General features: G+C 37.9%; 1 protein-coding gene across 5 annotated transcripts in view; it reads left to right on the forward strand.

Moving 5' to 3' along the window:
• EML4 (EMAP like 4) overlaps nt 1–27,939 on the forward strand; it is a 163,551-nt gene that overhangs the window by 86,011 nt on the left and 49,601 nt on the right. For 3 of the 5 annotated variants that reach the window (XM_063328567.1, XM_063328566.1, XM_063328565.1), the window contains exons 2-6: nt 4,892–5,074; nt 16,651–16,780; nt 22,294–22,467; nt 24,588–24,716; nt 27,807–27,832. In XM_063328567.1, coding sequence (XP_063184637.1) covers nt 4,892–5,074; nt 16,651–16,780; nt 22,294–22,467; nt 24,588–24,716; nt 27,807–27,832 — 642 coding nt within the window. The remainder of the gene's footprint in view (nt 1–4,891; nt 5,075–16,650; nt 16,781–22,293; nt 22,468–24,587; nt 24,717–27,806; nt 27,833–27,939) is intronic. The other 2 variants (XM_063328568.1, XM_063328569.1) reach the window with 1 other exon arrangement.

Below are 27,939 nucleotides of genomic sequence, written 5' to 3' on the forward strand. Positions count from 1 at the left end.
TAAAAATATCTGTGGCTTGTGTGGTTTTATTGGATAAAATGTAGGATTTTCCACCCTGTGGTTTAAATTTCTATGTGCTGGAGTTTGTAGAATTTGTTTTTCTGAAATGTTGCTTATGTCTAAAATGAAGCCCTTATTTATGTTTAGTCAGGGCTGGCAGGAGTCACTCAGAGAAGTGATAATGGATGCTCTGGAGTTGTTGAGGGGCCCCGGAATAGACAGTTCAGTAGTAAGATATATTGTTTTCAAATGCAGCCAGTTCAAATCTCTCCTAGGCAGTGAGTGATGAAGGGTGATGCTTTTCAAAAGCTGTTATCCTCACGTGCCTGGTTGGTGACATGTGAGGAGAAAAGTGATATGTAGGTTGGGAGGTTTGTTAAGTACCATCACTATGTATTGGATACCCCTTTCGAAGTTCCTGGCTGAAGTCTAAGGGGCGGTTTGAGCTGCTGCTTTGTTCAGTCTGCTGGGAGGGGTTTGACGCAGGTGACTGTGAGGGGTCACATGTAGTGTTATGCGTCTGTTTAATGCTGTTTGTTGGCAATTAAAAATGAACCCTAATTTTTAGGCTCATCCAGATGTCTCAAGAGTGAATTGAATACAAATGTCCCATATACATCCCTGCTTACTCCAAAAGCAGGGGAAGAATTGATGTTTTTATGGCTAAAATTAAAAATCAAACTAGTGAACTATGATAAAATAACAAGACATCTTACTTTGAAAGTTACAGTATTGTGTGTTTAGACCTAGCATGTTTTTGCTGTCATTTGAGTACCAATACTCGTATCTTATACCACTTTTTAAGATGGAAGGACCTTAGATCCACATCTGTGTGGATGTCTTCTCACTACGACCAGCAGGCATTGCAGATGGTGCTTTTTTTGCAATGGATGTTGTTCCCAGTGGCTACCTTGAAGGCACAGATCATGGACAGCTTGGGAATGTGACTGATACATCAGAAAGGATGCTGTGTTGTTACAATAAAAATAACCAGATGACTAAAAAGGTCTTCTGAAAATGGATTAAGTGAATGAATCAATAGTCAATTACGCTTACAAATGTCTTGCTATATTTCCTAGTCTGGTTTCCCTCTTTAAATAAATAAATAAATCTCCCTCTGGTTTAGTAACTTAAGAGTGGCTCATGGAAGGCCTGGACAGATGTCTGAGAACAGCATGAGGGAAAGGCCAGATGTTTAGGAGTGGGAAAAGAGAAAGGGAGGAGATGGACTTTGCTTCTTAAGTGACTGACTTTGTACTTGCACAAGAGCTCTTACCACTCTGAAGGGGGAAGGGCATGCCCTTGAAGGAAGCTTTTTCTTTAAACTTCTTTTGAAGTAGTTCTTTAGATTATAAGAATGTATTTTTAACGGAAGAGGAAATCTGGAAGAGATTTTGTAAACTTCTGCGACAAAAAAAAAAAAAAAGCCAAAAAAATCCAACCAAAACAACTCTAGTTTTGCCTTGTGCAGATTTGTCAGAATGATCTCAAGGATTGCAGTTGTGTTTACTGTCAAGGCATCTTCTTTTAAGCTAATCCCTACCTGACTTACTTTTCAAGACATTGACAAGAAGGGCATGTTGGAGTTCAGTTGAATATTTGATGTCATGGATGAGGTATTTGGGTTGGGAATTGCTCGTTTTAATTCTCTAATAGTTGCCAGTGTAATGTATGATTGTCATCACTTGAAACAGATGCTGCTTCTGTAGAGTGATAAAGAACAATAAAATGTCTTCCCAGCGTGCTACTGTGTTCTTTGATCAACCAAAATGTTCTTGATTTCCAAGTAATCTTCTTGCTGTCCAACTTCTCCTTTCAGTCGCTGTGTCTCACGTGCCCTCTCTGCAGTGCAAAGCGTCCGCTGGTGGTCTGAAACCTCTTCTCTCCCGTTGTACACATGTAGCCCATTGCTTGCCTATTTTTGAATCAGATGAGTGGCTTAACCTTCTTGGTTTCCTACTCATGCCCCACTTACACAGCTACAACCTCTGACAAGCTGTTGTGATGATGTTGCGTTTGAGGGTCCTTCTGCCCCTGCATGCCATGTCTAGGGGTGAAGCCTCCATAGTGCAGGTCACAGAGGTGAACATTGGCCAACTCTGCTACCATCTCATTTGATGTGTTGAGGAGGTGAAAGCATTGCAGTTCACCCTTATCGGGCAGAAGGATTTGCTCTCCTGTTCACCTTTGAAGTTAGTGACATAACTGTAGCTTTGGGAGCTGCAGGAGCCGTCTAATATGCCCATTTTGGGGAGTGCTGGGGTTCAGCAGAAGCAGTGTAGCCAACGTTAGTAGTCAGTGGGAAAAAGGATGCCCATGTCAGGCAGCCAGCGCTCTACCAGAGTGCTTGCTTCTGTGCTCATCAGAGAGACCGACCAACAGCGGAGCCTTTCCTGGTTTGGTAATTACTGTTATTTGGACTCCACACTGGGAACACAGTAATATCTGGCTTATAAATTGATTATTTGACATAGCTACATGCTACTTACTCTTTTTACAAATGTTTTATAGTAATCTGTATATTTATACAGCCTGGGAATTCATCCGTAATTTATCCATTATAAGACCTTTTAATAGTTCATTAATTGAAGGCTTTAGCAGGCAAAAAAGGAAAAAATTAAGCTTTCTCTCTCCTTTTTTTTTTTTTTTTTTTTAAAAAAAAAAAAGGAAATGTTAAACTTCTCTCTTCTGTGTTTGGACTACTACTCCAGTGTAAGATGAGATATAAAGATCATAGTATTTTGAAAATAATTGTCACTATTTTCTGCAATGGTCGTTTGTCCACTGCATGTATTTAAAGGCTAATATTGTAAGGATAGGGAAAGCATTAATTATATGGTACTTCTTTCAGTCTGTTTACTTCCCTAAAATAAAACCTTTTCTTCATGAATTAATTTATGTAAATGTACCTTAGTTCCTTTTTATGTGCTGTATAGGTACATGTGCTTGTAGGAAATTCAGCTAGCTCCTTAAAACAGATGGATTTTTAAGTTTTGAAAATGGAGGTTTGAATAAAAGAATCTTACACAGTCCTTCCCAGTCTGGGGTAGCTGTCACCTGGTCTGGGTTTGTAAAGTTCTATTGAGAGAGCATCAGATATGCTGGGCTGTAGAGTCGTTAAAATAACTTTTCTGCATATAGGAGGTTCAGTTGTGGCTGGTGATATTAAAGGCATTTTGTTCAGAGTTGTTCTGATCTGTTGTCTCTGGATCTCTGTTTGATTGCCTGCCTTATTAATTCCCCTGCAGTTCTTTTTATTTGTTAGCCTGAATGAATATAGTATTAACCATGAAGTGATACGCTTCTGCTTTTCGTTTAACCAAATAGTGAATTAAATCAATATGCAAAACTGTCGTCTTGTAGGAGTTGTTTTTTCAAAGTAATCTTAACTGTTCCTTTCAGTTTAATAATATTTGTGAATACATTTCACTACTAATATTAGTTTGCTGTACTAATTCCTTGTAGGAATTTTGTTAGTGTTGTGAAAGTATTACTGTGATTCTTTATTTTGGTTAGTTCAATTCTTGGTTCCTCAGTAGTGTTTTTTAACTGAATGAAAGTTGGCATTAAACTCCATAATCTCTTTCACATTTAATTCATTGGAGGGGTTTGGCTCAGTGTTTCTTCTGCATACATTTATTTTAAAAGTGCCTTTATGCAAGTATTTCAAAGATTAAGGCATTTTTAGTGGAAAAATAGAGTTTTAGGATTGTGGCTTATATTAACTTTTTTTTTTTCCTTAGTATGTCTTCGTAAGATTAGTGAACTAAAGTTTAGATTATATATAATTGCAATAATAATACCAGCTATTTACCCTTACATGTAAATTTGCTGTTTGTGTATATTTCATAGAACATGGACTTACACTGTCTGTTTGTATAATACAGGTAAATTTTGTAAATCTGTATTAGAAGTTCCTTCCTGAGTTTCTGATAAGCCTAAATCAGGATGGATAAGGAGTTCAGTACTTTGTGATGGAGCAACATATTCTTTTATGTTGGGTTTTTTTTTTTTTAAGTGGTTGGCCTGTGATTTATTGGAACAGCCAAATACAAAAATCTGTTACGTGTTATTTTGGCTTGGCAGAAATAATGCAAAGAACTGTCAAAGGCAAAGAGTATGCAGAAGCTGTAATTTCCTTTTTACCACTGAAGAATAGATTTGGCTGGATTATGCCTTCAATGCTAATCTGTCTCTGTGTGGCCAAACAGATTTTTGGAACCTTTGTGTAGCGTATTTATTTTCTGTTCACTTCAGGCCAAATGTTATAATGTCATATATTTTTTTGGCACGTACAGGGTGGTGATGTGAAAAAAGTTAAAGAGGAGGAATTGGAGTGAAGAACTCTGATCTAGACCATTTGAATTGAGATTGACATTTGATGCAGTTAGGTCATGGCTAGCTATACTTGCATGTTCAACTGCTGAATTTTATTTTATTTTATTTTTACTTTACATCTTGATTTAAAATTAAGGATCGCGTCAACAGTTCCAAAAGAATATATTGTGAAATATGACCACAATTTTATACCTTTTTAGTTAATTCTATTGGCTATTTAAATAAACTTAATTTTGGTCTTCCTTCTACTGTTAAGCGCTTTTCTTTTTATGCCATTTTAACAGAAAATGCATTGCCTTTTTGATTGTAATAAGGCCACACTCCTTAAGCCTTCTGTTGAAGCTAATGATTAGTAACGTTTCTGTCTTGAACCATTAATTTTATACATTTAGCATAATATCCACTCCTCCTTTGCCTGAACATGTTTGAAAGTCCTTGTTATTTCAAAGTGATGGGACAGACGTACTCATGTTTCACGTGCTTCTTTCTGTCGCTTCTAGTTTTAGAACAAAAAGTTAAGTGCCTCTTTCTACTCTATTTTCCCACTGTACAGATGACAGCATCTCAGCTGCGAGTACGTCTGATGTCCAGGACCGTCTCTCAGCCCTGGAGCTGAGAGTACAGCAACAAGAAGATGAAATCACTGTGCTAAAAGCAGCGTTGGCTGATGTGCTAAGGCGTCTTGCGATCTCTGAAGACCATGTAGCTTCTGTGAGAAAATCAGCACCAAGTAAAGGTAAGCCCGTATTTGGGGGCTCTTTTTAGAGTCAGAATGTTATCACTTAGAATGTTTTCCGTTGATCACTTCTTTTTTTCCCTTTTCTGTCTCATTGGAAAGGCAGTTGTATTTTGAGCTGGAAGGGTTAGTTTTTTAAGAGTGGCTTTATAGTATATGGCTGATAGATATCTGAAATATGCTTATAATTATAATTTTGCTGTTTGCTAACATTTTTATGTACTTAATGTCCCTGAAAATTTACCTTACTTCTTGTTAAAAGGTTCCCATTTTAATTTAAACCGTGAAATGCTTTACAGCTGCAATCTTTAATCTGCCACTGGAGGTTCTGGGACTTATGAACAGCTCTTGAGTCTCAGCTTTGACTTCATCTAGAAGTTATACAACTGAAGGAATCTACTAGAGGCTACATTTCCGCCTGCTCCTAAATTAAAAAAAAACCAAACAACTAAACTAAACAAAGACCCCAAAACACATTGCCATCAAATAAGGAAGTTTTCTGAATATAGTTAGGTTTTATTCAGCTACAGAGATAACTCATCAGCACTAGGTTTCTTGTAAGGAATAGCCATGTAGACGCTCAGCAATATCTCTTTTGCGTAGTGGCTAGTAACTTTTACATTGTAACTTAGAAAGATATATGATTGTTTAAAAGTAAAGAAACTAGATGCTGTTTGTGCTAATTTTCGGCATACTCCCCCCCCCCCCCCCCCCCCCCCCCCCCGAACATTTCCTTTTCTATTCTGGAGAGCTATCTGAATCGAGTTATTTGAATTTGTTCCAACTTAAAATTGTGTATTCAGAGAGAACTAAGGCTACATCTGTTTGTGGTACATATTAAGCTTCTGATTAAATAAAAGTTTAGGTCATACTTCAGATAATTCATGGTTCTGATTCACCATAAATGCATGTATCCCCATCAAACCATGCAGCGCAGAGTTTTCTGGGCTCAATCCCTGTATTTCAGCCTTGAATTACGCCCATTACACCAACACCAGTATAACACTGAACACATCATAGCCTATGTTTGTTTGGGTGGCTGCGTTACACGGGCTAAAAATGCAAAAGCTGAAAATGCTGAAAGTTTCAATTATTTTAGATGTGACAGAGAGATCAAATTCCTTAATCAAGTGTTTCTGCAGTCTTTCTGCCAGATGGAAGGAAGTGATGATGCCTAATTGGCTTGGGATCTGAATCCTACCGTTCTCTCTTGCTTGCTAAATGGTAGACTGTTGTCATCCCAGCTTATAAAGGCAGCTTTTTTCTACGCGATATGCATCTCTGGTCTCATCAAGATTGAGACTTCCTTCTCTAACTCTCTGTAAATAGAGCTTTAGCAAGTATTTTGACTAAATCGATCTTTGCAGTCTGCTGTCCATTAAGACAAAAAGAAAATGTCCAAGTGGAAGACTGAGGGCAAAAAAAATGTGTCCAACATAGGACCTTATTCTTCCCATTTAAATGCAGAGGAGCTGGGATATTGCACAACCATGGCTAAAGACCTTTGTCTTGGAGCTAGTACCCAGCAAACTCCGTGCACTGGCAGGGCAAATGTGCTGTGTTCTGCAAAATGCCTTGGGGCCGTGTCCTTACTGGGACTCTGGGCGTCCTGGGGCCATATGAAGTTCTCCAGGTGAATTTGTTCAGTGAAAAATAAATTAATTATTTCTCAGGGGGGAAAATATGTGGAATATCTAAATACCTTCAGCTTTGTGCTGTTGCATCTTTACTGTTTAATGACAACAGCATGTAACTGTGAAGAAAGACATGGGGGCTGGGGCAAACATGTATGCATATGAGCTAATACATTGAACTTAAATGAATTATGACTAATTGACACTGTATTTAATTTGTGGTGGATGTGTCCCCATTGTGTTCAGCAACACATTAACTTCATTGTTTATCATGAAATAGGCTGCATGTAGATGGTATAAAGATGTCACAAAAGAGAATGTTCGCATATGGTCACTGGAATTTTGTACAAGTCTAAAAGTAGACTTGAAGAATGAGCTTGAGATTAATATTGATTTAAACTTAAACATCAGTATTTTAATAAATATTTCAAAACAAGTTTGTACATAGCTTTTTGCAATACTGTAGGTTCTACTTTTGATTTCTGTATTTTAGGTTCATTCAATAGATAAAGAACCCTTGAAATGTTTTAACAAAGAATAATGTATTATTTTTGTGGATGAGTACTATTGACAGATCTGAACTGTCATACAAAAATAATAATCCAAGTAGTCACTGTTAATTTTTCTTTGAAGTTTTTTATGGGTACTAGTTGAGTCATGGTTGCTACAAAGGTAATTGTATTCCTCCAAAACTCTCTTTGGTGTTCGTGATCTTGTCAAGAATCTGGATTTCTGCATTACAACCATTACAGTTTCATGGTAAATATTATAGATATGGGTTTTTTTTAAAAAAATGCTGAGGATTTAATTCACAGAAATACTTGTCTCAACATCAGCCCTTAAATACATGCTGGCATAAATAATGAGCAAAGAGAATAGATGTGTATATATTTCTGAATACATTGAGAAAAATGTGTTCAATTGGCAGTATGGCAACACGGTGAGATAAATAGTTTTAAAATAAACTGAATTAGCAAGAATCATAGTACCGGAAAAAGCCAACTTGAATCTTTCCGTCAAACAAAAGAGTTTTAATCTGAGTAAGAGACAATATCTAACCTAGTTCTAAGGGGTCTTTCCTACTTGTTGCTGAAATGAGTTTGTCTAAAACCTCTTCATTTTTTTATCTTGTTGAAACCTCAGCAGTGTCTTTGAAGAGAGGTTTTTCATAGGCTAAAAATAAGTGTTGTGAACGGATCACTTTTTCACTGATTTTTTCACTGAAGTTGATGGCCAAAATTAGTTCAAAAAGAGATCTCTTCATCCTTTGTGTTGGTTTGTCTGCATTGCATATCTGGTGAGCTAATTCTATTCTTATTTTTCTCATCCCTTTATTTGAGATTGACAGATTGAATCAATCATAGCTGAAGCTAAAATTTTTTTGCATTATCCTTGTAGACTTTTCCTTTTTTCCTGCGTTTCTGTTGTGTGCTTATTTTGAACTTAGTTCAGTCTTCAGTGAAAAAATTCAGGTGGGCATGGGTAGATTTTTATTTCTAACCCATGGGCTATCAGTCAGGAGGTTACTACCTAGGATTTTATCTGTCTAGCCCTGCCTCGGAAGCAAGCTGCTCTTTGTGTAGGGATAGGTGATTTGCGAACTGTACGAGATAAGCTAGAGAGAGGGTTTTTTAGCCACCCTAATGCCTCTGAGTAAAGCATGAAGTGAGCATACTGTATGAAGGAAATACAAGCCCAAGTAGGGCTTGTGACAGAATTAGCACTTTGTCATTGCACAGTGAAAAGCAGACAGGGAGTGTTTGCATGTGGCTTGTTTTCTTCTTTAGTACTTCTCAATGCAAAGTCATCCTAAATAGAGAAATCTTTTCAAAATAAAAAGGCTACGGTAGTACTTCTCCATCTCTGCACACAGCTAAGAATAGCTACACGAAGGAGAAATTACCAGGTCCAAAGGCAGTGTTGAGGATTAGAAATGTGAAAGGGCTTGATGAGGGGACAGGTTCCCAGCAGCTACAGGGTTTGGGGGGACTGTAGCGTGTGGGTGCATTTGTGGGTTTTGGTTTGGGTATTTTCCCTTTCTTTCTCTCTTTCTTTTCTTCCTGAATAGATGACTTGGTAAGAAGAATTTCTTTGGTGAGAAGTTCTTTGCTTTTGGCAGCTCTGCGCTCTTGTTGCCACATGTCTCTGCTGTTGATGCATGATTGATGCTGTTAACGTTCACAAAAAGTTCCAAAAACAAAGATTACCTGGACACTGAAGAAAAGGAAAGCATAAAGCAGTCTGGTACTTGAGGCTGCCAGCAAGATAGAATGGCTCACAGCTGGTGCCTGGTAAACCTATTAAAATCTTCCAGGGTGTCAAAATGTGTGTAACAGGAGAATTCATCCCTCAGGCTCTGGGTGTGGAGACAAGTCTGTGGCACACAGTGGCACAAGTAAAATATCTCAGACTAATCATATCACTGGGTAGGAGCTCTTGCCTGAAAAAGTGGCCATCTACCAGAAAGTACATCAGATGTCCACTTAGAGAGAAACAAGGAGTTCATGTCCTTTTTCTGGAGGCAGAAGTAATGAGGAGGCTTGTCACAGGTTAAACCTTTGGAGGAACATTTCCTGTTGCTTGGACAAGAGTTGGTATCAGATAACTCCTATGCAAATTCAACTCATAAAGTGAAATTGAAGCAGTTTGCAAAAGGCAGTTTGCATAAAGGGATCTCCCATGGCAGTGCAGGCTGGCAGACTGAGAGGCATTTATTTTACTTAAAGCAGTGGTTTTGGGGACCTGCAAAAGCAGCCATGTACGGGGATGCAGATTATTTTTTATTTTAGTTTTTATTTATTTTTTTCCTTTGTGCAGTGGATTTTTATAATAGAGAATTTTCCTGGGTTTCCTGCTCCCTTCTCTCGTGTGAAATAGCATGTCTCTTCAATAGGAAAATCCTAAGCAGTATCTTGCATCAAATTCCATCTCATTGCACTAATGTAAGCAAAGCACTTCAGATGTAATTTTCACCTTATCTCAACAATGGTTTAATTTCAATAACATTAAGTCATTTTGGTTTATATTAACAAAACTTGACTTCATTAATGAAAGCACAACATAGACTTACATTTGTGGTTTTAGTCTTAACAAATTTAATGTGCAGAATTGTTCTAATAACTGGGTACATGTTTATGTTGTCAAATCAGTAAACGTTAAAAGGAACAGAAAATATAAGCGTAGATAGGAAAATGCTTATGGTAGAGGTAAGATACAGGCTTTTATTCACGATATTAAAACTAACCTGGCAAGCTTATACATGTGTCATTTTACTCATGGGAATAGTCCAATTGAAGTCTGCAGGCTGTATGCTCACATAACAAATAATGATACTCTTGAGGTCTTAATGGATTTTCCAGGTACTGGTTTTAGTGCCATCTGTTCTTTCTGCATTAAAATTATTTTTCCCCATTTTTTCTTTCTTCTCCTCTGTCTTTAATTTCTTCTATTAAACTTACTATTTTTGATGTTCTTCATAAATTTTCCTTTTTCAAAGAATTTGGATCTAGAGGGCATTAATGAACTACAGATCCCTAACCAGCTAAAACAAGTTTAAGGAAAGAGACCAGAAAAAGAAGAAAATGCAATTATTTTTTTTTTAAACTTTTGTAACGTAATAATCTTGTTCATTGGAGAAGAGATTCAGAGCACTGTAGAGGAGTGTTTTTCAGTTGTGGTGATAAGTGTCCTTATTCTTTTTCCATATGCTTCTTACAGTTTTGGGCATGTTTTCTGCATTTGTGTGCTTTTTTTAGAACAGTGTGGGCAAATTCTCCTGAGAAGTACTCTGGTGTTCTACATGACGCTTCTCAAACTAAGAATTGCAGTGTTGGAAGAGTTAAATGGTGCCACTAACTTCTTCAAATAAAGCCTCCTGTTGTTTATAACACTCGAGTAGCTCTTCCATCACTGTTTGCCAGAGTATATCAAATTGTTTCAGATCACCACAGTTAAAGTTTTATTTTGTCTGCTTGGGTATAGCTCATTTGGCAAATGGTTGAGGAAGTAGATGGTGCCTCTGGGAAAATATGGCAAAATAATAAGATGGCAGGGAGAGAGGACGAAAAGGGCTGTGTGGTTTGAATAAGTAACTGGCTGTCCCACGCCAAAGAAGTCTTCAGTTTCCCTGGGTAGTAGGTTTTAAAATGCCTGCCCAAAGAGCCAAGTGTCAGAGAAAGGGCATGGCTCCCCTAGACTCTTAAGGGTTTTATGTCACTAGGAGGACCAGTTATAGTGAGAAATGTATGTGTTGACGGGTTAAGTCACTAGCTATTAAAAAAACTTTTAGGAAATCTCGAAATAAATATTTAATTATTCTTAACGTTGTAGTTAATTTATCTACCAATTGGGAGGGATTCACTTGCATCTCAAGATGTTTATGCATTATCTATATTGTCTCAAACTGTTGCATAGTAACATGCCTCTATTCAGATTTCTTTTCCTTTTGATAGGAAATGACAAATAACGTAAGTTTAATAGCCAGTTGTCAGTTGAGATTTGTCAAATTGGGCTTCAATAAAAAAAAGTATTAAAAGCGTCTGATTTTTTTTCCAGATAGATATAATTGTAAGAATAATAAAGTTAGTAAAAACTTAATTTTGTCTAAAAATTGGATCATTAAACAAGATAAAGTATAATCCATAGATAGTGAACTGAATTATTTTTTCCTGATTAATGTTGGTCATTATTTGAGAACTAGTATCTTGCCCTGACCTGTAATGTTTGTTCATGTGATAGAAGAAGAGGACTTTTTTTTCTACTTAAGAAGTCTCAATCAGAATTTGACTCTTACTCCCGAAGTGTAGTAGTTGAGTAAAAGAAAAGGCTGAAGAAAATTTTCCCATACCCTTCAGAATAAAGTACTCGTTTTGAAAAGAGTTTTAGTGCTCCCAAGCTATTTCTCTGCCAGCATCTTCCATGAGACGAAGGACTTGACATCCTTTGAAATGGCTCTGGTACAATTTATTATAACATCTTGAAGTAAGTTTAGGATTTGTCATAATTTCTAGTTCACTTTTGATGTCGTTATTTTAGGAAGGAAGTGCAGATAAAATCTTACATTCCGCTACGCTTAGAACTATTTCAGTCTGTTTTTCAGTGGCTCACCTGTGTGGGTTCTTCGGTGACTAATCGTGTGGTTGAACCCACACTGAACACTTCTTAAGCAAGACTGTAAGAACCCCCACTAAATTGGGTTCCTGTCCTTCAATCCATCAGTTTTATTTGCACAAAACCCCATGGCATGTAATATATTTGAAATACAGCAATCTTTGTCAAGTTTTGCTGAGAATGAAGTATTCTAAAGTTGTAGAAGGACTTGGATATTGTATGCCTTATTTTTGTAAACAAAAATAAAAGAGGCACACTTAAAGAAAAACACTTCAAGTAAATCCTTTTTTTTTTTTTTCCAACATGTGATTTGTTGAGCTTTTTGTTATAAATCCACTTGAATGAAGTATCCAGAGAATTTATTTTAACATAGCTGTAGCTATTTACTTTAAATGGAAATTACCTGAAGAAGAGAAAAGAAGGGTTTGTTTTTTCTTTGGAAGAAAGGCAGTTTATGTCTCAGGATATCAGCAAACAAAGATATTAAGCAAATCGTTCTAGTTAACACAAGTAATAACATAATAAACTATATTTTAACACAAAAGCCTGTAACTTTTGGGTTTGGGAAAAAGAAGTGAATTACTAACTGATCCTTGGCTCTAGTACCTTGTATGTATGTTTGGAAAGAAAAGCTATCATGTTATCACAGGACACACATTTTCAAAACTTACCACTGTCTCTTACAGCTTGACTTCAGTTTTTCCCCAGTTAGCTAATCAAGGCTGATAAAGAGTTGGAAATAGATTCTTGGTTTGTTGTGGTCTGTTTTTTCTAATCCTACTTATCTTTCATTCACACACTTGTATACTTGACAGATGTTAATGAAATGCTTCTTTTGAACTCAACAGATACTATTCTATGAAAATTATCAGAACAGAGATGAATCCGTTATCCATAAAAAACATTTTTTACCACTTTGATCTCTGACAATTTGGATTTAATCCTGGTCTCCATACACTGGCTTTCATTTTATGTTCAGTTTATGTCTGGCTTTTGTTCCAAACTAGCAGATAAAGCTGAGCACTATTCAGTCTGAAAAATTTCAGACTGTTTATGCTAGCAGGTGACGTATGACACGATATTGGCAGAGATGTGCAATCCGAGTGCTGGGAGAACTCAATTGGTTTAGTCTATTGATCTGGAATTTTTTTGTTCTCCTATGCCGCTTTGTTATTTCCCAGGTCTCTAAAGCAAAGTTGCTTGACTGCTATGAAGGACTATCTCTGTAGTGAAGAAGGTTTAGAGCGTTGTTAATTTTTTGACTTTTTTGACTGTAGAGATCACAGAATCACAGAATTAATCACAGAACAATTGGGGTTGGAAGGGACCTCTGGAGATCATCCAGTCCAACCCCCCTGCCAGAGCAGGGTCACCTAGAGCAGGTTGCACAGGAACGCATCCAGGCGGGTTTTGAATGTCTCCAGAGATGGAGATTCCACCATCTCTCTGGGCAGCTTGTTCTAGTGCTCTGCCACCCTCAGGGTAAAGCAGTTCCTACTCATGTTTAGATGGAACTTTCTGTGTTCAATTTGTGCCCATTACCTCTTGTCCTGTCACTAGGCACCACTGAAAAAAGACAGAAGATGTCCAGATGCACTAGTTAAAAGTCATGGAGAGAGCTCTGGGTGGTTTGGGACTGGTGTGTCAGCTTCCCTGGGCTTCTGATCCACCTGGGAAGATCCTGGTTGTGTGTGTCTGACCCTGTGGGCAGCCAGGCTTCACTGCTCCACTGCCTGGGATGTGCACAGGGCTTAAACTTGCCCTTCCGTCTCACAGCTTAAAATCTAAATGCATTTTCTTTACATACAATTGCAGATTAATTGCATTTTTAATTTTTTCCCCCCTTTAAAAATAGGTATTCTAGAGGTCACTTTTGACTGCCCAGTTAAAATGGAATACATAGCTTGGAAGGGGGCTTGTTTCTTAGGGTTGTTGGGTTTAGGGTTTGGGGGGGTTTGTATGGGGTTTTTTTCTCCATTGTTTTTGTTGTTTTCTATATTTTATTGCACATTGAGTGTGGCACACTCAACTGTGACTGACCAAGATTTTGTTCTGGAGTGTAAGAAAGCGTGATATATTTTTGACACTTGAAAAAAATCTGCCAGTGCAGTTTTTCCTCGATCTTGATGTTTTGGTCTGTGGCCAAATGTTTCGGTCACTTTTTCAAGAAATGAGTGATTGAAGAGATCTGGATTATGTGTAATTGTTAGTCATTTTACAGAAATTGTTTTTACTTTGATTCCAAAATCTTCATCTCAAACTTAATTTTGCATGTCGCTTGTTGAAATTAGGAAGTACTCTGCAGATCTACCATCAACATCCACTTTACTGAAAAAAAAATAACCCCAAAGCTGCTGTACGGATCCTTTTATTATTATTATTATTATTATTATTGCATTCATCATTGCGTGGAGCAGAGCACATTCCTGTCATGAGTATGCATTGGTGTACAGTTTTATTTGTCATCAGTTTTGTCCTTGGATGTAAGCAGGAACTAACACTTTTCATACTTAGTAGGGGGAATTCTTCTAGATACCATCAGTGAACAAAATAGCAACGTGCTCCTTGCTTGAGAAAACGGAGCAATTTTTTTTTTCCTCCATCTTATTAAGTTCTTATACCCTGTCTGTAGTGCCCCTGTTCTTTACACTTTCTGCTGAATACTTTCCCCACTGTCGTGAGAATTACTGCTATTTTGTCTCCTGATTCATGTTTCTGGAAAGCCGTGCTAGTGCTGGTTGGAGAGGCATTGATCTATTACGATGCACAGACGGAGATGTTAAGGTCATGTGCAGTTCAAGAGTGAATCATAGGCCTTGATATTATGCATCTCCACAAAGAAAATGGTTTACTTTGTCACTGAAAAGAAAAGAAACTAATTTATAGGCTTCTAATACTAAAAGTGCTTTTTAAGCTCGTGCACTTTTGTTCTTGCATCTTAAGTTACACAGGGGGGTAAAAATCTCTCAAGCTTTAGAGGTTTTGTACAGTATATTAACTTTTAAAATAAAATCTGTATTCCAAATGTGTATATTGTGAATAAAACGGTCTCCAAGAAGTACCAGTGGGAAGGAAGTTGATTTATGCAGAATTTAGGAAGAACAACAATGATCTTTGCAGTGTTTCTGTATTTAAGCGTGTCTTTACTTTCTTCAGATTTCCTTTATTCTCGTTTCTGCCTGGGATATTCTGCATGTTCCTTTTGCCTTTCCTCATCTGAATTTCAGATGTGGTCACGTGCTGCTTGGTGCGTTTGAAGCGGTGTACGGTTAGCGCAGGTCAGCCCATTTCTGCCTCCATACATATAGTTCTGAAATCTAATATTCCCTTGATGGGTATCTCTTGTGAAGTGCTTGTTTAAAATAAGAATTAATTTGCCTCTCAGACCGCCTGATAGAGCTGCGATGTGACAAATGGACCAAATTGCTGGTTTTGTTAAAATGATGCATCTGTGCAAGTTTGCCCTCAGTGCACAGAGCAGTCGATTCCACCCCTGACTGCTTTTTTTACTCCTCGCTTTTATCTTCAACGTATGGCCTCATGCCTTATCTATCTCACACTATTCCAAGCCTGCCGTGAACACAGACCTGTTATTTTCCTGTCAGTCATGTCCTTCGTGCTTGTTGCTGAAGTCAGGAGTGGCTGGATATCACAACCCCATGAGACGCAGTGACAACTTGCTGTTTGTGAAATGGGGATGTGGCACAGAGATGGGTCAAAAGTGACCGCTGAGTTTTGGATGGTTAATGTGAGATTAGCCCAGGGATTTTTGTGGGGGCTTCAGAGGCGAAAAGCACAAGTTTAGCACTTGGGGGGAGAAGGGGGCAAAATTCTTTTCTGAATAAGACCTTAGAAATAAGGCAGGCATGCAAAAAGGAGAGACATACAATTAGTGGGAAAGGGTGAAATGTCAGGTTCGAGTAAAATGCCTTGTATTTCACTGATGGTCTGTGGCAGAGGCAGGTTTGGGAGCTGATTGCTAGGCTACTGTTCAGCTCTTTAAATAGAAGAGCCTTCGTTCCCCCCGTCTTCCTTGCAGTCCCCTCCCACATTCACTGCATAGTTTCAAACTTCTGCAATGAGTGAAGTGGGCATCTGACAGACAACAGCCTTCTTCACATATACAGTCTTGATTCGTCCCCGGAGGGAGTCTGTAATGTTCACTGGATGCGGCAGATGTTCTACGGAGTAAGCTATATCAGAAACTTAATAACTATATCATAGTGCATATACTGAAATGTCAATACCTTTTTAATGTGGAAGGGGCAGCTGAAAAACTTGGTTTTTGTATCCTTAGAGTCACAACCCTTAAATGACTTAATAATTCTTTCAGTATAGGGAGGGCTTCTGTCTATAGCTTCTTTGAACTTTACTAAAAAACAAATTGAAAACAACAAACCTCATGTGGTATATTATTTGAGCTGTGATGATTTTGAACAACAGAGTTGAAATAAGCAGATCTGCTGTCCCACAGCTGTTGAAGCTACCAGCTTCCCAATGCTAGCTGTAATCTAATTCTCCCTGTGGATCACAACTGGAAAGAGAGATGTGGCACGTTGCTGAATTAAAAGTATTTGCTGGCAGCCTGGCAATAGAGAAGCTGACTCCTGTCAGAGCATATTCTGGCCTTAGTGTCCCAGGTCTCCCATCTCCAGCTGCCTAGGTTAAGGCTTTCATGAATGTTATGTCACTGGATATAGGCTAGGTGGTTGTCCTGAATGCTGGGGCTGCTGAGAGGTGATACCAGGTCCACATTGGAGAGCTTTGGTTTTTTCAGATGCATCTTTGGATACAGCTGTAAAACCTTGTGTTCTTCAATTATTTTTTTTCTAGGTCAGACAAGCCTCCGAGAAGCTATCTCCATGTCCTGTATAACTAACGGGAGTACAGGAAGCAGGAAAACAAGCCACAGTTCCTCTGTTTCTGTTGCCAGAAAAGAAACTTTTTCATCTGCTGCAAAAAGGTACTGACTTTTTATTTAAATTGTTTGTTTAAAAAAAAAAATATAAAAAATTCCAAACCAAACAACACAAGAGTTTGAGTTTTGCCTCTGCATGACCCTCAGCAGAGCTTCCTGAAGTCTAGTAAGGCACAAATAAACTTTGGAGATGTACCATGTTGTTGGGCTGCTTACAGCAGGGTTCTAAAAAGAATTCATAAACGGAAAGTATTTCTGTAGTGTATAGTGTCCAAAATGCATTCTGACTAAGGGACAGAACAGGCAAATGTATTTCCAATAAAAATGGAAATTTTTTCCTTCTGGTACTCATCTGCATGTTTTTTGGTTTTTTGTTTGTTTTTTTTTTCAAGGAAACTAAAGGACAAAACTGACTCCATTGTCTGGATGTTAAATAGCAGGCAATAGCAAAATAACTATGAAACAATAGTGAACTGTGTAAGATAAAAGTTTACATTTTTGTGTAGAAAATCTTAACCCAAAATATATCTACTTAGTCTTTATGAAGAATATCTGTATCAGATGACACTGCTTGAGTATTTGTAAGTTAAATGAGCCAAGTACCAAACAATAGGTTTTTTTCCCTCCATGTAATGGTTTCATCTGCATACAGTAAACAAAGTGTTTGTTTAACTTTCTTCTGTTACTTAGTGATTATGTGGCTTCTTTAATCAGTAGGTTTTGCACCTATTCCTGTTTGATGGGAAGAACTGGCGGCCAGATACAGACACAGGACAGAGAATACTCTAATGTATAACTGCGGTAAATTATGTGAACAAATTCTTTGCCTCTGTAGAGTACTCTGGTAACTCCAGTGGCTGGATTATCTTCAAGTGTGAATGTAAATACTGTGCTATACAACAAGACAGGGAAATGATATACTTCAGGGAATAAAAATGCTGTATGCAAATATAAACTGTATGAGAACACCAGAAAAAGTTTAGTGCCCTTCGGAATTTGGAAAGCAAGGGTAATGCCGTGCTCTTCACTCTTCTCCATTGTGTAGCATTGCATATTTTTCTTTTTATTGACTCCTTATGTTTACTTTTCAACAATAAATCAGAAAGTGATCACTTTATGTCTCTATCTGCTAGTGTGACAGGCACTGGGACAAAAAACATTCCTGCAGGAAGGTATTTCTTAGCACTTTTCCATTAATCTTACCCCTGTGGCTCTTGGCACTTTGATGAGAGCCAGTCCGGTTCCCATGTTGTTCAGCCTGTGTTTGTGCTGAATCACCTTCTTGATTCATTGGCTGCTCAACGCTTGACTGCCGCAGAAGAGCAGAGTGGAGTGGCCGGCATCCCTTTCATCTGAGTTAAGGTCTTTAAAAGGAGACCTGGATAGGCCACAAGAGGAAAGCCTTAATATGCAGAGGGCAGCTCTCCTCAGGCACTTTCCAGGGTAGGTTTTGGTGGATTCAACGCATCTGAAGATACACGAGTCCCTTTTTCAAGGCTTGTTTTAGGAGGGCTTAAGGTTCCCTCTTTAGTTACCTTTTCAGCAGTTCCTTTCACTCTCCTGTCTTTAGACGCTCTTCCATTAAATTTGTTTGGTATTTGGAAGAAAACAGAGTTGCCTTTTTGTAAAATTACCAGCTCAAGAAAGGTGGAAGTAAAGGTCAAATCTCAGGCTTTGTGGTTGCATGTTTTTAACAACAGCAAAACTGTTCAGTACCAAATAGTGTTCCCAGTAGGAGACACTAGGACTGACATTTACATTGACATAAGTGAATGTCAATAGTAGTCCCATTTCCTTAAAGTTAGGGTAAGTGTGTCTAAAATTTTTGTCACAGTTGAAAAGGAAGGATGCCAAAGGAGAGTATCTCAGCTGATCAGGGGATGCTTCCGCCCAGCTTGTCCAAGCTTTTCTTCAGGCTGGAGGTTGAACTAGTGCAGCAGGTGGACACGGTCATCTGTCGATGGAGAATTACACTTTAGTTACCAAACAGCCCCCATAAACTGCCTGTAGCTTCTCATGTTCTAAATATATGTAGCCATACATCTGGTCACAAAATAACAGAAGGCCTGCTTGTGTCCAAACTATTACTGTTGTTGAAGTTTAGTGTCTGTATTTTGTGCAGTCTTAATATTGTACATTTCTGGGGCTCTGGCCTCTGTAGACCTGCCATCTCTGAGAATGTCTTTTGGTTCATTTCCTGGACTGTTTAATCTTTGTTCTGTCAACTGGAACAATGAGATCATGGATATGATCTGATGGCTCAGTAACTGCACAACAGCACCACGTCTCATTTCATCAAAGGTATGCTAAAATATCAGCTGTTGCTAAAACGAGAGCCCAGGAATGTACCACATACAACAAGTAGATGATCTCCCATTGACAGAGATGAAATCACATAAATGTTGGGAAAATTTTAGCCCCGTACTCGAGAACTGAGTGGTCACAGAGGTGTTGAAACGCTTTAGAACAAAAAACATGCTGCATACCTTATATTATCACTAGGGTTGGAAGCAGGTTTGTACTTCGTACTGCAGATGACTGTCACAAAGAACTGCTTGATCATTTTCCTTAGGAATAAACATTCTTCTGAAAATGGCTTCTGGTAAGAATAGTCGTCCTGTTTCACAATGACCACCCTCCACAGTAGCTGCCAATGTGTTGTGGTCCAAAGGATGAAACATTGTGTTAAGTGAAATTAGAGAATCTGCAAGATTAGGACAGATAGTAATATGTCTCAACTACTCACGTGTAGACTGAAGAAATGCCTCATCGAGTTGGGATTTGGAAAGAATTTTTGGATGCATTAAATAACTGCTTCCCAGAACAACTAGTCTTTAGAAACCCACAAGAAAAGGTGCTGTTCTTGATTTGATTTCAGTTGTCGCACACGACCTAGTTCAAGAGGTATTAGTGGGAGAGCTGCTCTGTAATAACAGTCATAATACAACCAAGCTGAGGAGTTTAGCAGGAGAGAGCAAACCAAATGAGTTCAGCACAAAGATATTCAGTACCAAGACTGCCACATATCTACATAATTTACTTTCACGTTAAAATGGCAGTCAAAAAAAGAAGCCCACTTGCAACCTGATGGTAGATACAAGCACTATGTTGGAACCCAAGGTATACCTTGTGCTGCAACTCAGAGAAACCAGAGTGGTCCAGTGACTCTCATAGTCCAACAGAGAAGTTAAGGAGTGAACTTAATGGCAAAGGTGTGAAACGGGTAGTCCACAGCTGACAAGCTCGGGGAGCTGTTGAAGAGATTCCCGCACTGAACCTGTGGATCAGATGGATCAGATGAGCTCAATGATTTGGGGTAAGAATACAAAAAATAGGAGACAAAATTGATAAGTTAGATGATGTGCTGCTGACAGCAGGTGGCATTTGCCTGAGCGTGCTGGAGGAGTGCGGAGGTGAATTGGAGGAGTGCGGAGGTGAATTGCAGGATTGCTGGTATGTCGTTATAAACAGGATATTACAAAAAGTATGGGGAAAGGGATTGCAGGTAATGACCTCACTGGTGAGCTCTTTTATGCCACCATCAGAGACAGAACATGGTGCCAGGTGTGAGCCATTGTTCTGACCAAGTAGGACATTCTTTGTAGACTTGCAATCTGGAGTTGCAAAAGTCATTACGTTTGTGTATTCTCTCTCCACCTGCGTCCCTCATCTCTTTTACAATTATTAGACTGTATATGGGAGACTGAATGCGGAGGTCTATGAGTGTACCTGTCGCAGTAGGAATAGAAAGACTCTTGTTTTCTTTAGTGACAACAGATTCCGAGAATTTATTTCAATGTACTGCATTTCTTGCCACAGACAAGGAAAAGATTAAGATTGTGTAGTGTGCTTTTGAATCCAGCAATGCAAGCTAAGACTTCTGATTAAAAAATAACAATAATTTTTATGCTTCTAGTTAATTAAGGACTTCTGGCTATAAATTATTAACCAAAACCCCACAGTTCTTCAGGCTTTGTTCTCTATTATCACATGTATTCCCTCAAGAAATGCGAAAGCTCTTTCTGGTTTGTTTTCATCTGTTTTTCTGAAAAGAAAATGTAACTGATGGACTATATTGACATTTTAAAGTAGTTAATATGGTTTATGGAAGAAGTCCTGAGTGATCCTTATATTTTGGGCTTTATAGTATTTCTCAGGTTTTGAACTGTTCTTCAATGCTTCTTTGGAAGCATTTAGAAAAGTTGAACTCAGGTAAGCATTGAGGGCTTTGTCTCTGTGGTAGACGATGTACTTTAATTGAAATAAAAAATTAAACAAAAAGGATCCTATGAATGTTATTTTTATTCGTTTATTTTGAATATTATCTTACTGTTTTGTAGTGTTTTGTGGGGAAAGGTAAATGGAAACACAAATAATTAAGATTATACAAGGCTTTGAGGGGAGAATTGGTGTGAGGGAATAGAAATCTAGATTCTCCCGTTAAGAAAGATGCGATTTCTTCTTTATTTTGGAGGTTACATCAAACCTAAGAGAAAAATCTTTCTTTTTACTTTTTAGCCAGTGTATGTATCTTGTTTTGTTTGTGCACTGAGAAATTTATCTTGGAAGGTGTGGTTTTTTTAATCTAAAAAAAAAAGGTGCAATAAAGAATAATCTTGTCTTTCAGGTCCTGCTATTGTTTGCGTGATTCAGTATATTGCAAAGCATGCTATTTTATAAAAAGAATTTTTAACGAATCTTTCTGTTAATTTAGCGGACTTTTGGTTAGGTTCTTAATGAATTTAAGGCTGTTAATGGCATGTATTTAAAGCTCTTTCAAATGTTAACCTAATACATACAATGTTATGAAAATAAAGATACATTCTTAGCTGTTGTTTATGGAAGGCATTAAAGCGGGAAGACAGTCTGATGTTAGTCAACTACAGATCAAAACAGCGATGAGTTTTCAGGGATGATTTCCTTTGAACTCTGGTGCAGCCAGGGAGAGCCAAGGGACCAGCAACAGCATTTGACTGTTTTGGTGACAGCGCAAAGATAAGCGGTACTGTGCGCACCCAGCAATACGGAGAGAGAAAGGTATAGTTTCATGGAGGGCTTAAGCTAATCGGAGATAGTGCAAGTCGCACTCCTGCCTTCCACTTGCACTGAGTTGGCTGGCAGCACGGAAAGGCAGTCGGTGAGCTGAACCACAGGATGATTTTTTTTCTGAGGGACAGCAAACTGATGGTGCATCAAGTTGTGTCAGCTTTGAACTCTGTAGAAGCACCCGTGAATGAAGGACATAGTCAAATCAAAGCTGTATTCTTTCCAAAACCAGACTAAATTTACAACTGTGCAGTAAAAATAAGTAAATAATCTTCCATGCCACCCTCACCCTTTTTTATTTTTGAAGCTTGTGAATAAATCTTATTTTAGCAAAGTGCTAACCTGAAGAAAGTGAGTAAATAACCAAAGCGTTCTTTTGGTGATTATAATATAGTAAGTAGTTACATGCTTCTCCCATCTCTTCACAGAGGGCATTTTCTCCCACCTTTTAAATTTATTTGTTTGTTCTCTTTTTTTTTTTTTTTCCCCCTATGTTATACTTTATTTTACAGCGGTACAGAAAAAAAGAAGGAAAAACCTCCAGGACAGAAAGAAAAAAAAGAGGAATCTCATTCTAATGATCAAAGTCCACAAACTCAAGCATCACCTTCTCCCCAGCCCTCCTCACAGACTCTGCAAACACACAGGCAAACTCAAGAAAGCAAGAGTTCTGCTCCAGCTAAAAGGTTTTCACAGTACCACAGTACAGAACTAGAAGATGATTGCAATGATACTGAGTTCATATTTGACAAGCCATGTGGAGTAGTTCCACTCTCATGATCAAATTCATAAATGTTTTATATTTTCTGTGCTAGAGAAGATGCATTCAACATGCATTGCAACACAGCAAATATGTAAAAATGCAGTTTTTCTTTGACTAAATTTGTAAGATTACAAAGGATTTTTTTGTTCTCTGATTGAAATCCTAATATGGTAGATTACCTCTAATCAGTCATTATTCTGAAATATCTAATAATGACTCTGACTTGATCGTTCTCAAAATACGCATCATAAGCTTTTCTGGCACAGCTGAATTGCAGAGTGTATTTTGCGCATGGCTGTTTACTACATCTCGGAACAGCATTTAATAAATACTAGTATCATTGCAACTCTTCCTTCGGGAGTTTTTCTTCTCAAATTATTCTATGAAGTGACCCCAGTTTGGAATTTTTTTGTGGCCCTTCCCTTTTCAGCCCCCTACTGGGTTGCAGGGCGGTTCACTTCACTTTTATTCTGATTCTTTAATTGAGTGAAGCTTTGGTTTCACACCCAAATCATAGAACTACTTGACTTGAGTGAACGTAGAAGTTTGTTTAGGATTGCCTCATTAAGTTCCCACTGATTTTACTGGGAATTAGGCACATTTTTATTTTTTTTTAAATGGCTTTTGAAAATCAAGTAAATGGTTTTTAAGGTTTGGGTGATTATTTCTGAGTTTCGAAACTACACAGATCACTCAATGTGGTTTGGTTTTTTTCTTTTTTCTTCATTTGGTTCCTTGTCACCATATTGTTTTAGAAGGTGTGAAATCTTCTTTTACTGTTTGGCATTTTGGAGACTGAAACAAGCTCTTAAATAAAATGTTCTTCTGAAATTTACTGTAGTTCACAAGATTATGTTGTCTTGCATTGCTCGGATTCACAGCTCTAATAAATATTTAAACTTTCACTTGACTGATGCATGTTGTAACACTCCATAAAGGCTCTGTCTCCATGTCTTGCACAAACTCTTCAGTTGCCTGCAGCTGAACTTGTGGCCTGTTTTTCTCCTGCCTGGTATCTCACTGTAAAGATGTTTGTCTGAAGTCTCGCTTACTAATCTTTTGCAGTGTGGGGGAAAAAATAAATGGCTTTTTTGTCTCCTAATGGTTTAACTTGATTTGATTAACTTGTTTGTCGCAGGACCTTTCAGCTTCTTGAGGTGCTGTGGAAGGAGCTTGCCCTTTCTAAGGTTGCAGTTCAAGACTTACTCCTGCAAAAAGCATTTCTGACGGGATGAAGTTTAATACTGTTAGCAGGACATAGTCACACTCTAAATGAGCTGGTTGATGAATAATTTGAGCTAGATCAGTTTGGAACATGTTTTCCATGGTTAAGATGTGTGTGAAACTAATGAACTAGTGACTGCAGAACTTGCAGGTTCCCGTAAGTGTAAATTGACTACAATAAGAGTGCTGAAAAATTATATTAGAACTCATGGATTTAATTGTCCGTAGTGTTGGGCCAAACCTAATTTGCCTTACTCATGCAAGAAGTTTGCAGACTTTTGTTTCAAAAAGATTAAAGCCATTAATGTGGTTTAGAACGGGCTGTCTGAAAAACAGCCCTATGAAGCTGTAATCTGATAGAACTGTTCTGCTTCAGAAATCAGCATGTTAAAGCTGTTGAACAGTTAATCAGGGGAAAAAATAAATCTACTTTTCTTTCTTACCTTCTTAAGTGATTATTTTTTTTTAATAATTTGTTCTTTAAGGCAAATATACTGTAGCCTCATTTTTTTCCACTTTTGTAATTCGTTAGCAATATAGTAATGAAGTGTAGAGTTATTCTGGTCAAGTCTTTATGTAAGAGCATTTGGAAATGGAAAGGAATGGATAAAACATTTGGCAACTGTCTTGCTCAATTGTTTTCATTCATCCAGTTAGAAATTTTTGACTAATCTTTTTTTTCCTGTTTCATGCTTCAGCTTGAAGGAAGACCTAGCTCTGCTTTTGTCTCCTGCTGCTTGATCTGTCCGTTGCATACCAGTTCCAGTTATTGTTATCTTATTATCTTGTCATTTTAAAATATATTTTTGTTTCTTCTAGCATAAAGAAATCCTTGACTGCTGAAAAACCTCACAGTGCTTGGGAGAGTTCAGATGACAGTCGTAACAAGCTGCTGAGAGTAGCGTCAACATCTAAATTAATATCAAAAGTGGCAAAGAATGCAGACAAGTACGTATCAGTTTGATACATAAAAGCAAGTGAACTTTAGAGTCAAAATACTATGAAATTGCGTAATTTTAATGAACTTATTTATGTGTATGCTAAGGCCATTTACATCTTTGTTTTTACCAGGAGTAATTGTGTAACCTGCCAATGTGGCGCTCCAGGTGCCTGTGGAATCTTAAAAGTATTATAAAATGTGAGTTAGCAGAATTATGCACTTTGAGTTAAGATTTATGGCTTAATGCCACTGTTGTGAAGTTTCCAACCAGTTTTTCCCTAATTAGAATTGATATGAAAACGCAAGTGTATTTCCTTGAAGTTAGTTTACTGGTTTTGACGTAGTATGTGTGTTTCTAGCGTAGACTGTAATAGTAAGAATATACTTTTATGATTTCAGGTAGGTCTCTCAAATTAACTTTTTAACAGGCTCCTTATTGCAGGTTCTAGATATTAGGCAGGGGATCACCTTTTCAGCTTCACCTTCAGTTGGTGATGTGCTGTAGCCCATCCTTCCTCTCGTGCTCCTCTTCTGCAGGAGGTTTTCTCAGTTTGTGCTCTCCAGTGGAGGCCTCACCAGGGATGAACCGCACAGAGTAGTTACTTCTACTCCTGTCAGCACAGGGACAAGAGTTTGCTTTTTTCTGTAACTCCACACTGTTGACCCCTGTTGTGACCCGCTTCTTGTCCTCAGTAGTCTTTGCCAATTGGGCTTCCTGCTTCATGTTCACAGACTTAGTTCCTTTTTTTGACTTTGAAGTTTTGCTGAATTTGTTGAAATTGTTGTGTTGACTTTTTAACTGACCCCTTTCCAATTTGCTGAGATCCCCCCAGTGTGGTAGCAGCTTCCCCCAGCTTGATGTCATCTGCAGACTTCATACACCTGCTCATTAATCTTCATTCAAATAGCCATTAACTGGTCCAAGGCAGAACTACCTGAAAACCCCTCCCACTATGACAAATACAAGTATTCAGACCTTTCAGAGTCATTTCCAGTCTTTTTATGATCGTGTCTGTAGTGCTCTCCTTAGCTTGCATATAAGACTGTCAAATACATCAAATACATACTGTACAAATACAAGAGCGGTGCAAGTGCATTCCGTCTTTCCTAGGAACGGGAAGAACAAAAACATCTCAAATTAATCTTGGGTGTGGATATCGGTGCATTTACTAAAAGCTTTTTGCTTAGCCTGAAGAGTTCTGCAGGGCAGTGAAGTGCTCTGTGTGAGGGATTATGGGTTACATATTTTGCAAATATTTCTTTTCCTTTTATGATTGGTTTTCAGCGTTGGAATTTAAAAGCCCTTTGGCAATTTAGATTATAGCAGGGTACGGCTAGATAATATTTTGGAATGAAAAAACCCTCTGTCTTGATTTCTACTTATCAAGTTTCTTGGTTTTTGTTATGCTACTAAAATATCTTTCACAATGTGGTATATACTTCAAATTTGCTAATAATAAAAAATAAATTTGACTTTTGTTGACATTTTGTATATTGGTTCAGGCATGGTCAAAATAGAGGTATCTTGTTTCATTTCCCTGTGGTTCTGCTTATTTTGTAAAAGACTTTAAATGCTGCTCTTCTACAGTCTCTAATGTAAAAAAAAAATCGGGTATCTAACAAAAGAGAGGACAAGGAAAGTTTGGTATTAATTATTGTTAGAGTTAAGTTGTCTGTTCAAAACTTGAAGCTGTTGTTTCTTAAAGTATTTGGCAAAAAAAGAGCTTCAAACATTATCAGTTGTAGACCATCACCTGTTTGAAGACTGGGTGTTGTATTGTTTGTGTGCCTTGTTCTTATGCTCAGATATATAATCAAAGCACTATTTGCACTCAGGAGCACACATTAACACTCATTTCTTGCTCACACCCTGTGTGCCCAACTTCTATAAGAATTGGTTGATATTGTGCTAAGACATATTGTTTTATTGCAGTTATCGTTCACAATTAAGAAATGTTGGCCTAATCTGCCTGAAGTTACCCGAGTCTTTTGCAAGGGAATAGAATTCAGCCCCTCATGTGGGCCCCAAGACAGAAATGTTTTACATATGCTTTGCACTACTAGCCCAGGATATGAACTTTGTTTAGTAAGCTCAGTCTTTAAGCCAGCACTGAGCTGTAAATCAGTTTGATAACGCCATAAGAAGTAAGAGGGTTCCCACGGCAGCCCATCATTCAGTTTTTTTCAAGCAAGACTGGGAATCCAGTTTTAATTTTTCATTTGGCAATGTGGTGAAGGGTGATTCTACCAATAGCCAGAGATGGCTTTCCTCATGCATATGCTTGACCCTTTGTCGCTGTTACAAAAATTTGACCTCCATCCAGCTAAAAATACTGGATGCCACTCATACCTTTCTGCTGATTTTCAAATGAATTCAAGAGGGTTTTTTTGTGCAATACGTTCTTCCGTCAAGGAGTGTTACTCTGGTAAGAAGTAGCTCTAATGCTGGAAATTAGTATTTCTTCCCTCTTCACCAAAAAAAAGGATTGAGGTTTTTTTGTGAGTAGTTCATTCCTGGCTCTGGTGAGGAGAAACGTCTCAGCTGCACTGCTTTGAAGACTTTGTGTTTGTTGTACATCCAGTAACGCTGCATGGATCCAATTTAAATGAAACTGCAACTTGCTTACATCTAATCCATGTGTCCAACAGGGTTAATTCCTAGAAAAATTTGTGTTGTTGTGTGCTGACAGCTTATTTTGACAGGTGTTAAATGCTTTGCATGCAGGCCTGAGGGTGTTTGGCAGCTTAAAACATTTGGTTGTTGCAAGTTTGCACTCTCAAAATGGAATTTTCCATGCCCAAGGAGTATATCCTCCATTTTTAAAAGCTTTTTGTATTTTGTTGTTATCACAGTAATTCTTAGGAACCCTTGCCATAGGCTTTAAGTTACTTGAAAGATACAGTGAACTGCATAAAGTAATGTATGGGTTAAAATGCACTATGATGACCAAGATTAGTTTTTTAGCATCCTATATTACAGTGAATGTACATAGAATCTGATGAGATTGCCAAATGCGGTAATGTGTAAGAACTAGATGGTATTGGCTTGATAAGCACTTCACATATTACTAACGATAATATATTGAATTTTTCCCCAGGCACAAAGATGTCATCGTCAGCCAAGGTAAATAAAAACATTTATTTTTAAATATTGGATGAAGTTGAAAAAATTTGCTTTTTTTGAATAGCATTTCCTGTAAATAAATACATTGGGGCATATGCTTACGAAAT

This window comes from Chroicocephalus ridibundus, chromosome 3 (assembly GCF_963924245.1).
Source record: "Chroicocephalus ridibundus chromosome 3, bChrRid1.1, whole genome shotgun sequence".
Classification (NCBI taxonomy): domain Eukaryota; kingdom Metazoa; phylum Chordata; class Aves; order Charadriiformes; family Laridae; genus Chroicocephalus; species Chroicocephalus ridibundus.